Raw genomic sequence first — 11,404 nt, 5'->3', positions numbered from 1 at the left:
AATTGTATTATGAACTATATATTAATGTGACTTTTTATGTTTTGTTTATTATTTTTATAAAGATTAGGATATTACATTTTTTTTCATAGATATAGCAGAATATTTTGGACGGATATGTAACATTATTTTTAGATGAAAATACATAAGAAAAATGGATAGACAGACCAAGATTCGAAACTATTTTACAGTAAATATTTTTTTACAATAATTTTTTTTGGATATTGTATTTGTATATATCTATTAGAAAGTTTTGTTGATCAAAAGTAAGTTTTCCGAAAGTTCACTTCGCAGCGGAACCAATTGAACAGACACATTTAGACGTAACACTTCCGGTTTCCGCTTAAATATGTCCCCCTCTTTAAACAGTCATCACGGGTTGGTTATGAAAAAGCAGAAAAGTTCTGCTTGATTTAAATCAAGTTTTCTGCGCCACTACAGAAAGGTGAATAACATTGCTGCATTGAGCGGCTAAAACTCCACAGGCAATTGTTATTTATTTTTTTATTATTCATTAATTAATGACGCTTACGTATTTATTCTCCAACACAGTACTCGGTGTCAGTTGCTGAATTAATGAGACAAAGCTTGTTGTCATAACTTTGATTCGTAATGAACAAAATGTAGAGTGTTGTAGCTTTTGTGGTTCGGGGAATGAGTTGTTAATATCAGTATAGTGATTTTAGTTCGAAACAAGTTATCATTGTTCTGATACATGTAATTTAGAAAAGATAACGATATATTATTGCTCAATATCTACAACTTTTAGCCTTCCTGTTATCCATAGAGTATATAATTACCTAAAGGTTATTTTATCTTTACGGCCTAGTCCTTCCCTAAATTGTACACTACTAGTTAAATGCTAAAGATCAACAAACATCTTACATGTAAAAAAGGATTTAGTCTTTGATGTGTATGTCATCAGACACTAATGTTTTTTCAAGTAAGGACAAAAATAACTACAACAAAAATTTAGCACTTATTTTCTGAACTTATTCGGTGCATAATCAGAAAAGAGCTGCTATTTTGTGACATTGTACAAGGATGTTAAGATGCTACACAGACAAACATATAGCTGATGAGTTTAATAGTTCACTGATGGGAAATCTTTCTGTCTCTTTCTGCCTCTCACAGCCTGGGTCTTTGTTATATTTACAAGCAGAATGTCTTATCCTTCACCCCATGACCGCAGCCGTAAAGATGACGAGGATGATCCCATTGAGCAGATGATATCCCGCACTGGCTGCGCTGAGCTGCATTACGCTGTGCAGGAATGCATGGCTGAACATCAGGACTGGAGAGCCTGCCAGAAGCAGGTTCAGAGTTTCAAAGACTGCATGACAAGTTTTCAAAATGCACAAAAAGAACGACGGATAGCCCAAAAACAGACGTCTAGCAACTCTTCAACAAGTTAAACTGACAAATCTTTGTGGTGTTTACTCAATTTCAAGACATGTTTGTTATTATTATTCTTATTATCAATAAAAATAAACTCTGATAAATAATATGGCTGGATCTAATCAATATGTAATCTTGATTCTTACCAGTATAATAACTGCTGTAATTCTCTCGAAGCATAGGCAGACAAGTGGGTTTCTTATATAAGTTTATCAACAGCTTTAAGTCCATCTTAAACGTACAAACCTTTAAAAAATACCTTTTTTGCTACATACTACGAAGGACGAATGCTTTAGGTCTCAAAAGTGTGTTTATTTAAAACCAGCTTGTCCCCAAATGCTTTTCGATGCCAAGATCAAACACTTTCTGGATTTAAGAGTCCAGTTTTCGAAAAGCATTCCTTCAAAATAAAATCTCACTTAACCCTTTTGTCTACAAAATGAATTCATGAAGCAAAAGTAAAATAAATGAGTACGGTTTCCTGAGCCAATTATTGGTACAGGGGACAGCAACATTTAAACAACTGCACTAGAATCATTCAAAAAATCATGCTCATCACATGTGGAATTTGAGTAAGATCTCATCATACACCAGCTTCAGCAAACCCTCCGTCATTTAGACAAGGCAGACAGCACTGTGAGGATCGTGTCTTTTGAATTCTCCAACACAATTCAATTCAGTTTATTTATATGGTACCAATTCACAACACACCACACCCACACACACTGTAAAAAAACTCAAGAAAACTCAGGTGAGCGCAATAAAGTAGTCAGCAGCATAGGTGCACCACTGAGGACGGTACTTTCACTATTCATTTTTACTCTGTACACCTCTGATTTGCAATACCAGACTGAGTCCTGTTGCCTGCAGAAATACTTTGATGACTGTACAGTCATTGGGTACATCAAAGATGTTTAAGAAGCTGAGCACAGGGAGCTGGTGAACCACTTTGTGACATAGTGTGGAAACAAACACCTGATCCTAAATGTCAACAAAAGGGAGATAATTCCAGAAGAAACAGGTATAAGTTGAGCCCTCTTAACATCATGGGAGAAGACCCCTTTTTCATAATTCTGCTTCATTCTATCTCTATTCTCCCACTCTGCAGAATTTGTTAATTCAATCTCTTCAATTCAAAACAATGCACAGAAATACATACCTTAGGATAATTGGAGAATCCAATAAATCAACAGTAATAATCATGTTTTGTCTATTATGGAAGCCAGATAGAATCCACACATGAACAGATAAAACATTCAAACTCCATGCAAAAGGGCCCCATCCTGGGAACCATACCAAGGACCTTTCTGCTTCATGACAACAGGCCTGAGCCTTGGTGTTTGCAACCCTATATACTAAATCTCTGCAAAATAAAGAGCAGTATTAAACTCTTGATGCAGAGTCACTTCACATAACAGATGGAATACGGCAATAAAAAAAAAATCCTAACTGAAGCACCATCTAAAGAGAAAAGAGGAGGTTTAGGCAAAATTGGTGTTTAGAATGGACATGACCCTGGTCACACCTCCAAATAAGGTATAAAATATCTTAAGAAAAAAATAAAAAATAAATAAATAAATGTAGTAAAAGCTTATACATAGCAAATGTACTAGCAGAAAGCCAAAGAGGAACAATTTTATAGAATACATTTTTGACTTTTAAAGCTTAATGTCAAAAATAGAAATTGGCAAATATATTTACACAATATGAAATAAATTATATAAATGTAATTTGAAACATTAAAACAAGAATGATTTACACAAACTTATTAATTAGAAGCCAACCCTTCTCCCCAACCTAATTTCTGTAACACCTGAGTTTGCAAATCACCCATTTGATAACAATGGGCTGTTGGTTACTCAGTTTACAAGGTCAACATTCAGATAATTAGCTCTCCGTTACAACAACAACAAAGGTTAGTCAGAATAAATCACAGTCTTGCTTTCCCAAAAGACCAAATTACTAGAATAAATGAGGTGTTTCAGAATTTCTTTTTAAGCATGTATCATAAAATTGATCTCATGGGGTAAAAAAGGCAATGTATTGTTGCAGCACAGAGGTCATATTTGGAGGTATCTGCCTGCTGATATGAACATATGCCTTAAATAGAGGAAGAGGGACTGGCTCTATAAGAGGGAAGGGATCAGGTAGACTAATCATGACAGTTACCACATATGCTGGATTGTAATCTTGTCGTATATTCATACATTATATTTTCTTATGAATCCTATATTTTCTGTTTTCAGATAAGGGATTGACACTGGAGCGTTGTCTTTCAGCAAAGGCTGTAGGTAACCGTGATGTCTACCTTTAGATCTATTTTAAACAGCTCTGTCATCATTCACCCACCAGGCTTCTACATCATTGGATTTCAGTCATTTCCATTCATATCTGCGTACATCATCTTCCTAGCATTTATTTACATGCTTTCAGTCGTGTTCAACAGTCTGCTTATCTATATAATTGCTGTTAATCACTGTTTGCATACTCCAAAATTTTTGGCCATCACCAACCTGGCAGTGATAGATTTAGTGCTTAACACCTGCATTATTCCCAGCATGATAAAAGTTTTTCTTATCAAAGATAATTTTGTTCCATTTAACCTGTGTCTTGTTCAAATGTTTGTATATTATGCATTTGTAACACTGGAGTCATATGCGGTTACTATACTGGCCTATGACAGGTTGATTGCTATATGCTTCCCTTTTAGGCAAAATTCAATCAACACAGTGCGCAGCATGCTCTGTATTATCAGCACTTCCTGGTGTTTTGGTCTCGGACTGTCCACATTCACAACAAGCTCAATGACGCGCCTGTCTTTCTGCAACTCTGTCAGAGTGTTCAGTTACTTTTGTGACTATGCACCTGTATTTAGACTTGCTTGTAATGATTACTCATTGCAGTGGTCTGCAGCTTCATGGCTCTCGGTTTTGCTTCTTGGAGTACCTTTTGTTTTCATTTTTCTCACTTACATGTGTATCCTGGGGACTGTGTTTAAAATGAAATCTTTGGACCGTCGAGTGAAAGCTTTGACCACATGCATTGAACATATAATTGTTGTTGCTATCTTTTACATTCCTCTGCTTGTTATTTTTAGCATTGGGTTTTATGTTAAAGTAGTCGAACCAGATAAAAGAGTTCTGAGCCTCTCACTCGCCTCATGCATGCCTCCTTGCATTAATCCTATTGTTTATTCACTAACAACTAAAGAGATAAAAATCAGGGCACAGGCAATCTTCAGAAAAAACAAAGTTAATGGAAAGATTTAGTCAAAATCCCAACTAGTCTTTGTGGGCTTCAGAGCACAAAAATGACCTAGAAACAATGATGAATTACATAGCGTAAAAGGTGTGCTACAACAACAATAATCACTGCTAAAATAAAAAATTTTGTGTCCTATTTGGCCAACTTTGTGGTTTCATTTAAAAGCACTATTTTATTCCTTAACAGATACCTGATCTATAAATTATTAACTATTTCATAAAATAAAGTTTTGGTCAATCCATCTGTATTTTGTGTCATCAACTTACACAATCTTTGTCTTAATATTTTTGAAGAGTTCCACTAAAAAGACAAAATAAATGCATTTAATTCATCATCATCTTTCATTGTATGGTTTCTAATTTTGGTCTTGCACGTAAATACATCAGTAAAAAACTTGGTTTGAAAAATCTTTTAAGAAAAAATCCACCTAATTTTGTGTAAGTCTTTGTTTTTATTCCGGTAAACATAGTATGTCTTCCAAAACAATATATTTTGTGAATCTTGTTTGGGTAAGGGCTATAAAAACCATGTTCTTTTTCCTACTTCAATGCTAAGCTGATTAAAACCAACAAAAACAATAGATGTTAAGATCTACAATATAACATAAAACATTATATCACAAACAAATATATGAAAAAAGTAATTAGCTCTGCATTATGAATTATAATTGACATGTGCTTATGGTAAAAGTAGGTATCAATGCAGAAAAGAAGCACATTTATTTTTTTTTACATGCAATTTTTATGCTCATATTAGTGCATTTCATTCTGGATTAAAATACTTTGAAACTAAAAGGATTTTCTTATTATTTTTATTTTTATATTTTTACCAGAATACTGTTACACAGTACAGGAATAGGTTGCAAATAGTCAAATTTTCTTTATTATTTGCATCGTGTTAAAAACACTGACCTCTAGTGGTTGATTTGGTGTAGAGCTTTTATAATGACTTTTCCGGAAAGGTTGAAAATTGATTATGGTCCTAAACAGGTGTAGTGACTTAAAATGTACTTTAGAAATAATTTTATCAAACTCCACTTTTTACTTAATTTGGGTGGTATTAATTTAAAGCATTGCTATTCTTACTTAGGACAATTTCAAGTTTCTCTACCCACCTCTATAACAAAGTTTTAATGAATGAATGGATTTCAAACTTCTATTCTCAAAATAAATGTATGGACATTAAGTAATTCTCTGAGGTAAATCATTTTACTATGCAGAGAAGCTGTCATATATAATTGTTCTTATGTCATCACATCATTCATAAAGAAATTGGTTATGTGATAAAAAAAAAAAAAAGTTTTACCATTTTAAACAATCTAACTAGTTATTACATATTTTATACATAAATTAAATCCTGCATCATAAGCTAGGATGTCCCAGAGGAAAACTGAAAGTTACTGACACATAAAATGTTAATGCTGCTATTTTACATTTTAAACATATTAGTGAATTCATTAGAATGACAAAAACATGTCAAAAAGTTATGTGAAGTTTGAGCTGGAAACATTTTAATTCTATTAATCAACATAAAGAAGATCACACACATTTGTGGTGTTTTTTTTTATAGGCTACCAAAGATATATATTATTTAATTTTGTTCACATACATACATATATATATAGATAGAGGATATATATATATCATGATCAAAGATTTAATTTGCAAGTGACCTGTTCAGATAAAACAAGAAAAAAGAACATTGATGATACAAATAATACATTAAAATTAAAATACATAAGCTAATACAGTATGGCATAAAAACAAGTTCTACAAGATATATCTAGTTTTGTTATAGTAAATTTAAATTGTCCGTGAAAATTCCAAGTTGAAGAGGGAAGAGTAAGAAAGTTTTTTTAATCCAAGTTCTAATTTTACTAATGAAAAGCTGATGGAGCAAGAACCCTGATTATGGATTGACTTCTAGGATAAGACACAACAAAAGCAAAGATGTTATGCGCAGACAACTCATGTGAGGTGAACCTATAGCAGCATTCTGGTGAAGATGTGCATGCAGGTGATAGGGAGAGACTGAGCTACAATGCTGTCCTGTCTATGCTAAAACAGAAGCGGCACATGTGCTGACATGAGAATATTTAAACAAGCTGGTTTATATGAAGTGTATACTAGAATGTTAAATGTAGGAAGGCAAAATGTGAGGTTTTTTTTCTTTATGTCCTTTTGATGAGACATTGATAGGAAATTTTGTGACACTGGTCTATGAGACCGTCCTGAAGGAAAGTCTGGCCAGTGGAAGATAAGTGGAGGGATTCCCAGATTGGTCAGCTTGGACACCAGTTGTTAAGGGAGGATGATGAGAGGGTTAGGTTATGTAGAGTTATGGCCACGGCATATTATACCATACCGAATTTATTTATAAAGCCCTATAAACACCCAACAGTAGCAAAGTACTATACACTATCATGATAGAAATGATTTGTCATAAAGCAGTAAATAAAGTGGTAAATAAAAAATGCATTAATGAAATAAGGGGGGAAAAAAATACAGAATGAGAAATTTAACATTTCAGTTTGTGTCAAAAGCCAAGTAAAAGAAATGGGTCTTTAGAAAAATCAGAAAGAGGCCTCTTTAGAGTCAGAAAGATGTCTGTGCATCATTTCATGGGCTGCTGTCCATTCTGCATATGTTAGGCTGTCGTTGGACATAAGTTCTGTATTTGTTATGAATATGCTATGTATACGCCCAAAATTGAAAAAAATACATAGAAAGTTTGCCGTACGCCAGCGTTTTAGAAGATTCTGGGACTTCGAGCATACGCTGTCTAAAATGGCAAGGTGTGACAGGCCCCTCAGTAACCACTGGTCAGCTGATCTAAGGAAACTAGAGGGTGTGCTTGGACAGGTGGGGTGGGAGAGGAGGAAATAAAAGGATTTTAAGTGAATTCTAAAATTTACTGAATATAAAGAGGCTAAATAGGGAAAATATGATCATATTTTCTTGTATCTGTTAAGAGATATGCAGCAGCATTCTGTACCCTCTGAAGCTGGGAAATTCACAAATCACTGATAGTTTTATAGAGTGCATTACAGCAGTTCAGCTGACTGGATACAAAGACATGGATTACTGTTTCAAAATGCTGATGTAAAAGGATAGCTTTTACTTTTACCAGCTTTCTCAAATGTAAAATGGCAGATTTTAATGAGGGTTTCAAACTTAAGACCAGCATCTATTTTAACCCCTAAACTTGAAATATAAGGTCTGACATACAGGGCTAAGGACCCAACGTCAGTCAGGGAGTCTTCACTGGAACTACCAAAAATCACCACCTCCATTTTACTTCATTTACTTTAATGCAATGTAGGGCCATACAGGATTTTAAGTTCTCCAAGCATAAAAGCAAAAGTCAAAGAGAGATCAAGTCAAGTTATTTTAGTGAGACATAAATCTGTGTCCAGTTCTATCCACCACTGTTCTGATTAAAACAGAGGGAAAGTGACCAGCAGTAAAAGGGTTAAGAATACAACAGAGCCAAGTTGCAGCTCACGCTTTGCTTTGGTATAGGACAACTCTATCCAAAAAAAACAAGCATGTGGTCTGAAAACTATGGGTCAATAATCACCAAATTAGATTGTAATTGAAAATGGTCCAGGTTTATTGAGGGTGACCACTTCCACAAAGCAAAAAATAAATAAGTGTACATTTTTATTTCAAGTGTCATTTATTGATTAAAAACTGGAAATAAATGCAGAAATTGTCCAACACATATATAAGTAATTTAATGGGCATCAATTTAATACACTACTCAGTTTGACACTAGTTGTTTTTAAGAAGAAATTATAAATACATATTTCTTAATTTTTTCATCATTTACACTGCCACACATCCATCAAAACCAAGGAGGTGGGTCTATGACTGCTTTCACACAAACCTTAATAGAAAATCCTAATAGATAAAAATAAAATATAATCCAATATTACTTCGATATTAGCCCCTCCTCCCTCCTGGAATCATAATTTGTTACTGAAAACTTGCATATATCTTAGGTCACAACCATTCCTTCTGTTGGTCATTACAAATAAAACATTTACCTTAGATTTTGCATCCAAAAACATATAAATTATATGTCAGTCAATGTATATTTGACTCATCCCCTTAGTGAATTTCCCCATTTGTGGGACAATAAAGGGATTTAGGTTTACATAGCGACAATAAAGCATCTTAGCAGCAAAGCTAAAAATATTGTATAGCAAATATTGTTAGCAATCTAATTGGGGAAACAGGAAATAGATAATCATATTTGTGTAGAAAAAACAAACAAACTAACAAAAAAAAAGATGAACAAAGATTTAAAATTATTTGGTATTGATTTCAGAAAACCTTTTGCATTTTTGCCTGTTCATTTATTTATTTATTTATTGTTTTTTTTTTTTTTACAACTTTTTCTTTTTACTAATTCTAACTCTATTGTGAATGTCAAATATTTTACATGAAAAGCCAAACCAATAATTTACAATTTTTATGAAGTTGTTAAATATAGGGACAGATTTTAACTGAAAAGTAAGCAGAAAATAAAACTATGTCAAAAATCTTAGTTTAAAAAAGCAGTGATAACTTGTGAAATAAATAAACACAGGCTGAAACCAAATGAGTTAAGTGATGATTATGTGAAGTCTGAAACACAGAGTTCGACCTGTCTTCTATTAAAAACTAGGAAATCTGCAGTTGTTTCAGCCCAGGATACATATTAAGCCACAGGAGCAGTTTAACTGATGACTGATGACATTTTACCATTTTGTTATTTTTCTTTTGCACAACTTCCTAACAGCATTCATCACTTCTTCTGTTTTCAAAGCATATATAATGGGATTAAGCAGAGAAGGAGCTATATGTGACAAACTGCTATTTAAGATTCTTACATTAGGGTTAATATCAGTAATATTTGCAATTATATTTGTTACCACATATGGTATGAAAAAAAGAGCAACAAGCGACAGATGAGAAGTACAAGTTCGGATTGCTTTAAGTCGTTCTTCTCTGGATGCAGTTCTACTCAGTGCTATAGAAATGCAAACATAGGTTGCACCTATCAACACAAGAGGGATACAGATGACCAGAGCAAAAGTAACATTAGCCATTACGATATTTAGAAATGTGTCATTGCAGGCTAGACGAAATGTGGCTCCATGATCACAGAAAAAACTTTTTATAACTAAAGAGCCACAAAAAGAGAGTCGATTAATAAGACCAACCAAGACTGCAATGATAATCAGTGCAGAAGTCCATGAGCAAAGCAGAATTGTAACAACAGACTTTCGTGTAACAATGACACTGTATCTTAAAGGAAGGCAAATTGCAATAAGTCTATCATAGGCCATTGTAACAAGCGTCCATGATTGCATACTTCCAAAGAAGAAAACAAAAAACAAGTAACTTAAGCAAGCCTCATAAACAATGTATCTCCTGTTTAACAAAAACGTGTCCAAGACTTTTGGGATGAGAGCAGTGCTCCCACAAAGATCTGTCAGAGCCAGATTAAACACTATTATGTATCTAGGAGTGTGGAAAGTCTTTTCCAGGTAGATAAGAGAAAGAAGAAAACCATTGGCAAGGACAGTAATGATGTACACAAAGCACAAGAAGATAAAGTAATACTTAACATGTGGGACGTTATAAAACCCACCCAGATAGAACTTTGCAGGTCGAACAAATGTGGAGTTAAACATTGTATTAAATTGACCCTCTTTGTAGATCACTAATTTAATCCTTTAATAGGACCAGATTACAAAAGACAAAACAAAAAGAAAAATGAAAGGCACTGTTCTTTGAAAGAAGATGCGTCCTCTTAGCTGCACAGCAGAGCAAACAGTCACTGCTCAACACTGAAATGTTCTCGCTTATATTTTGTCTCTTGAGCATGGCTTGGATGCCTCCATGCGTCACTGATTGACAGCCTAGGGGTTTGTTATGCAATATCCATTACATGTTTATAATACAAGTTCTTTATGTGCTAAAAAATATCAAATACAGTAGTATTGAGAGGGGAAAAAATAAAACCCTTGTATAGTACCAACAGGGCATAATGATGTCAAACCCAAGGAAAATATAGATATAACTTAGACTGACCGTCATTTTATACACACAGAATATATACAAAACAATGTTGTTAAGTACAGCTCTCAAGACATTTTCCTTTTCTTAAGTGCAGCAGTAATAAAGGTAAGCAGTAGTGATAATATAAACACAAGACTATATATTAGCTACAATTCCAACATTCATGGATTTTTCATACACAACTTGTGTAATGTCATACTCTAGAAAAGGATGGATTGTTTTCCTTTCTAGAAAACATTCCTTAAAATATTGATAGATTTGAGAACATTACTTATTTAGAATGAATTCTAAGATTAAGCAAAGCTTTAGTTAAAATAGCAAAAGCTCTTTGCTGTCATGTTCGGCTTAATTTGCCTAACCCACATGCAGAACACTCGGAGGCAGAAGAAAAGTTCAAAGATTTATTTACAATAAAGAACAACAATGGATCAGGTTCAGTAGAGGCTTGACTGGTCATGGGAGAGTTCTGTAAATCACACAGGTTATACAGATCCAGGAAGTGGTTGACTGGTCACAAGTGGGTTCACTGCAGGGGAGGACAGATAAGTTTAGGGAATATTGCAGGTTGAGAGTGTGTCAGGGCTGTACCTGTTCTTCAGTGGAGCAGAGCTGCAGAGGGGGGGAACCTTGAGGGTCCAGAGGCTGACGGCAGGCAGAGGGCAGAGGCGGAGGCA

General features: G+C 34.1%; 3 protein-coding genes across 3 annotated transcripts; 2 read left to right on the top strand and 1 right to left on the bottom strand.

Annotated features, from left to right (window-relative positions):
- Window positions 1-326: 326 nt before the first annotated feature.
- LOC107088126 (cytochrome c oxidase assembly factor 4 homolog, mitochondrial) lies at window positions 327-1,807 on the top strand. Its single transcript, XM_015380075.1, has 2 exons — window positions 327-442; window positions 1,132-1,807. The coding sequence occupies exon 2, from the start codon at window positions 1,161-1,163 to the stop codon at window positions 1,410-1,412; it is 252 nt and encodes an 83-aa protein (XP_015235561.1). The 5' UTR covers window positions 327-442; window positions 1,132-1,160; the 3' UTR covers window positions 1,413-1,807.
- A 767-nt stretch (window positions 1,808-2,574) lies between these two features.
- LOC107088120 (olfactory receptor 1M1-like) lies at window positions 2,575-4,921 on the top strand. The gene has a single exon (XM_015380069.1). The coding sequence runs from the start codon at window positions 3,696-3,698 to the stop codon at window positions 4,662-4,664; it is 969 nt and encodes a 322-aa protein (XP_015235555.1). The 5' UTR covers window positions 2,575-3,695; the 3' UTR covers window positions 4,665-4,921.
- Window positions 4,922-9,165: 4,244 nt separating this feature from the next.
- LOC107088122 (olfactory receptor 1-like) lies at window positions 9,166-10,427 on the bottom strand. The gene has a single exon (XM_015380071.1). It carries the CDS (start codon window positions 10,340-10,342, stop codon window positions 9,404-9,406), a length of 939 nt encoding a protein of 312 aa, XP_015235557.1. The 5' UTR covers window positions 10,343-10,427; the 3' UTR covers window positions 9,166-9,403.
- Between the last annotated feature and the right edge of the window lie 977 nt (window positions 10,428-11,404).

This window comes from Cyprinodon variegatus, unplaced genomic scaffold (assembly GCF_000732505.1).
Source record: "Cyprinodon variegatus isolate N-32 unplaced genomic scaffold, C_variegatus-1.0 Scaffold207, whole genome shotgun sequence".
In the NCBI taxonomy this organism is placed as follows: Eukaryota; Metazoa; Chordata; class Actinopteri; order Cyprinodontiformes; family Cyprinodontidae; genus Cyprinodon; species Cyprinodon variegatus.
This window is presented reverse-complemented; position numbering and strand designations above follow the sequence as displayed.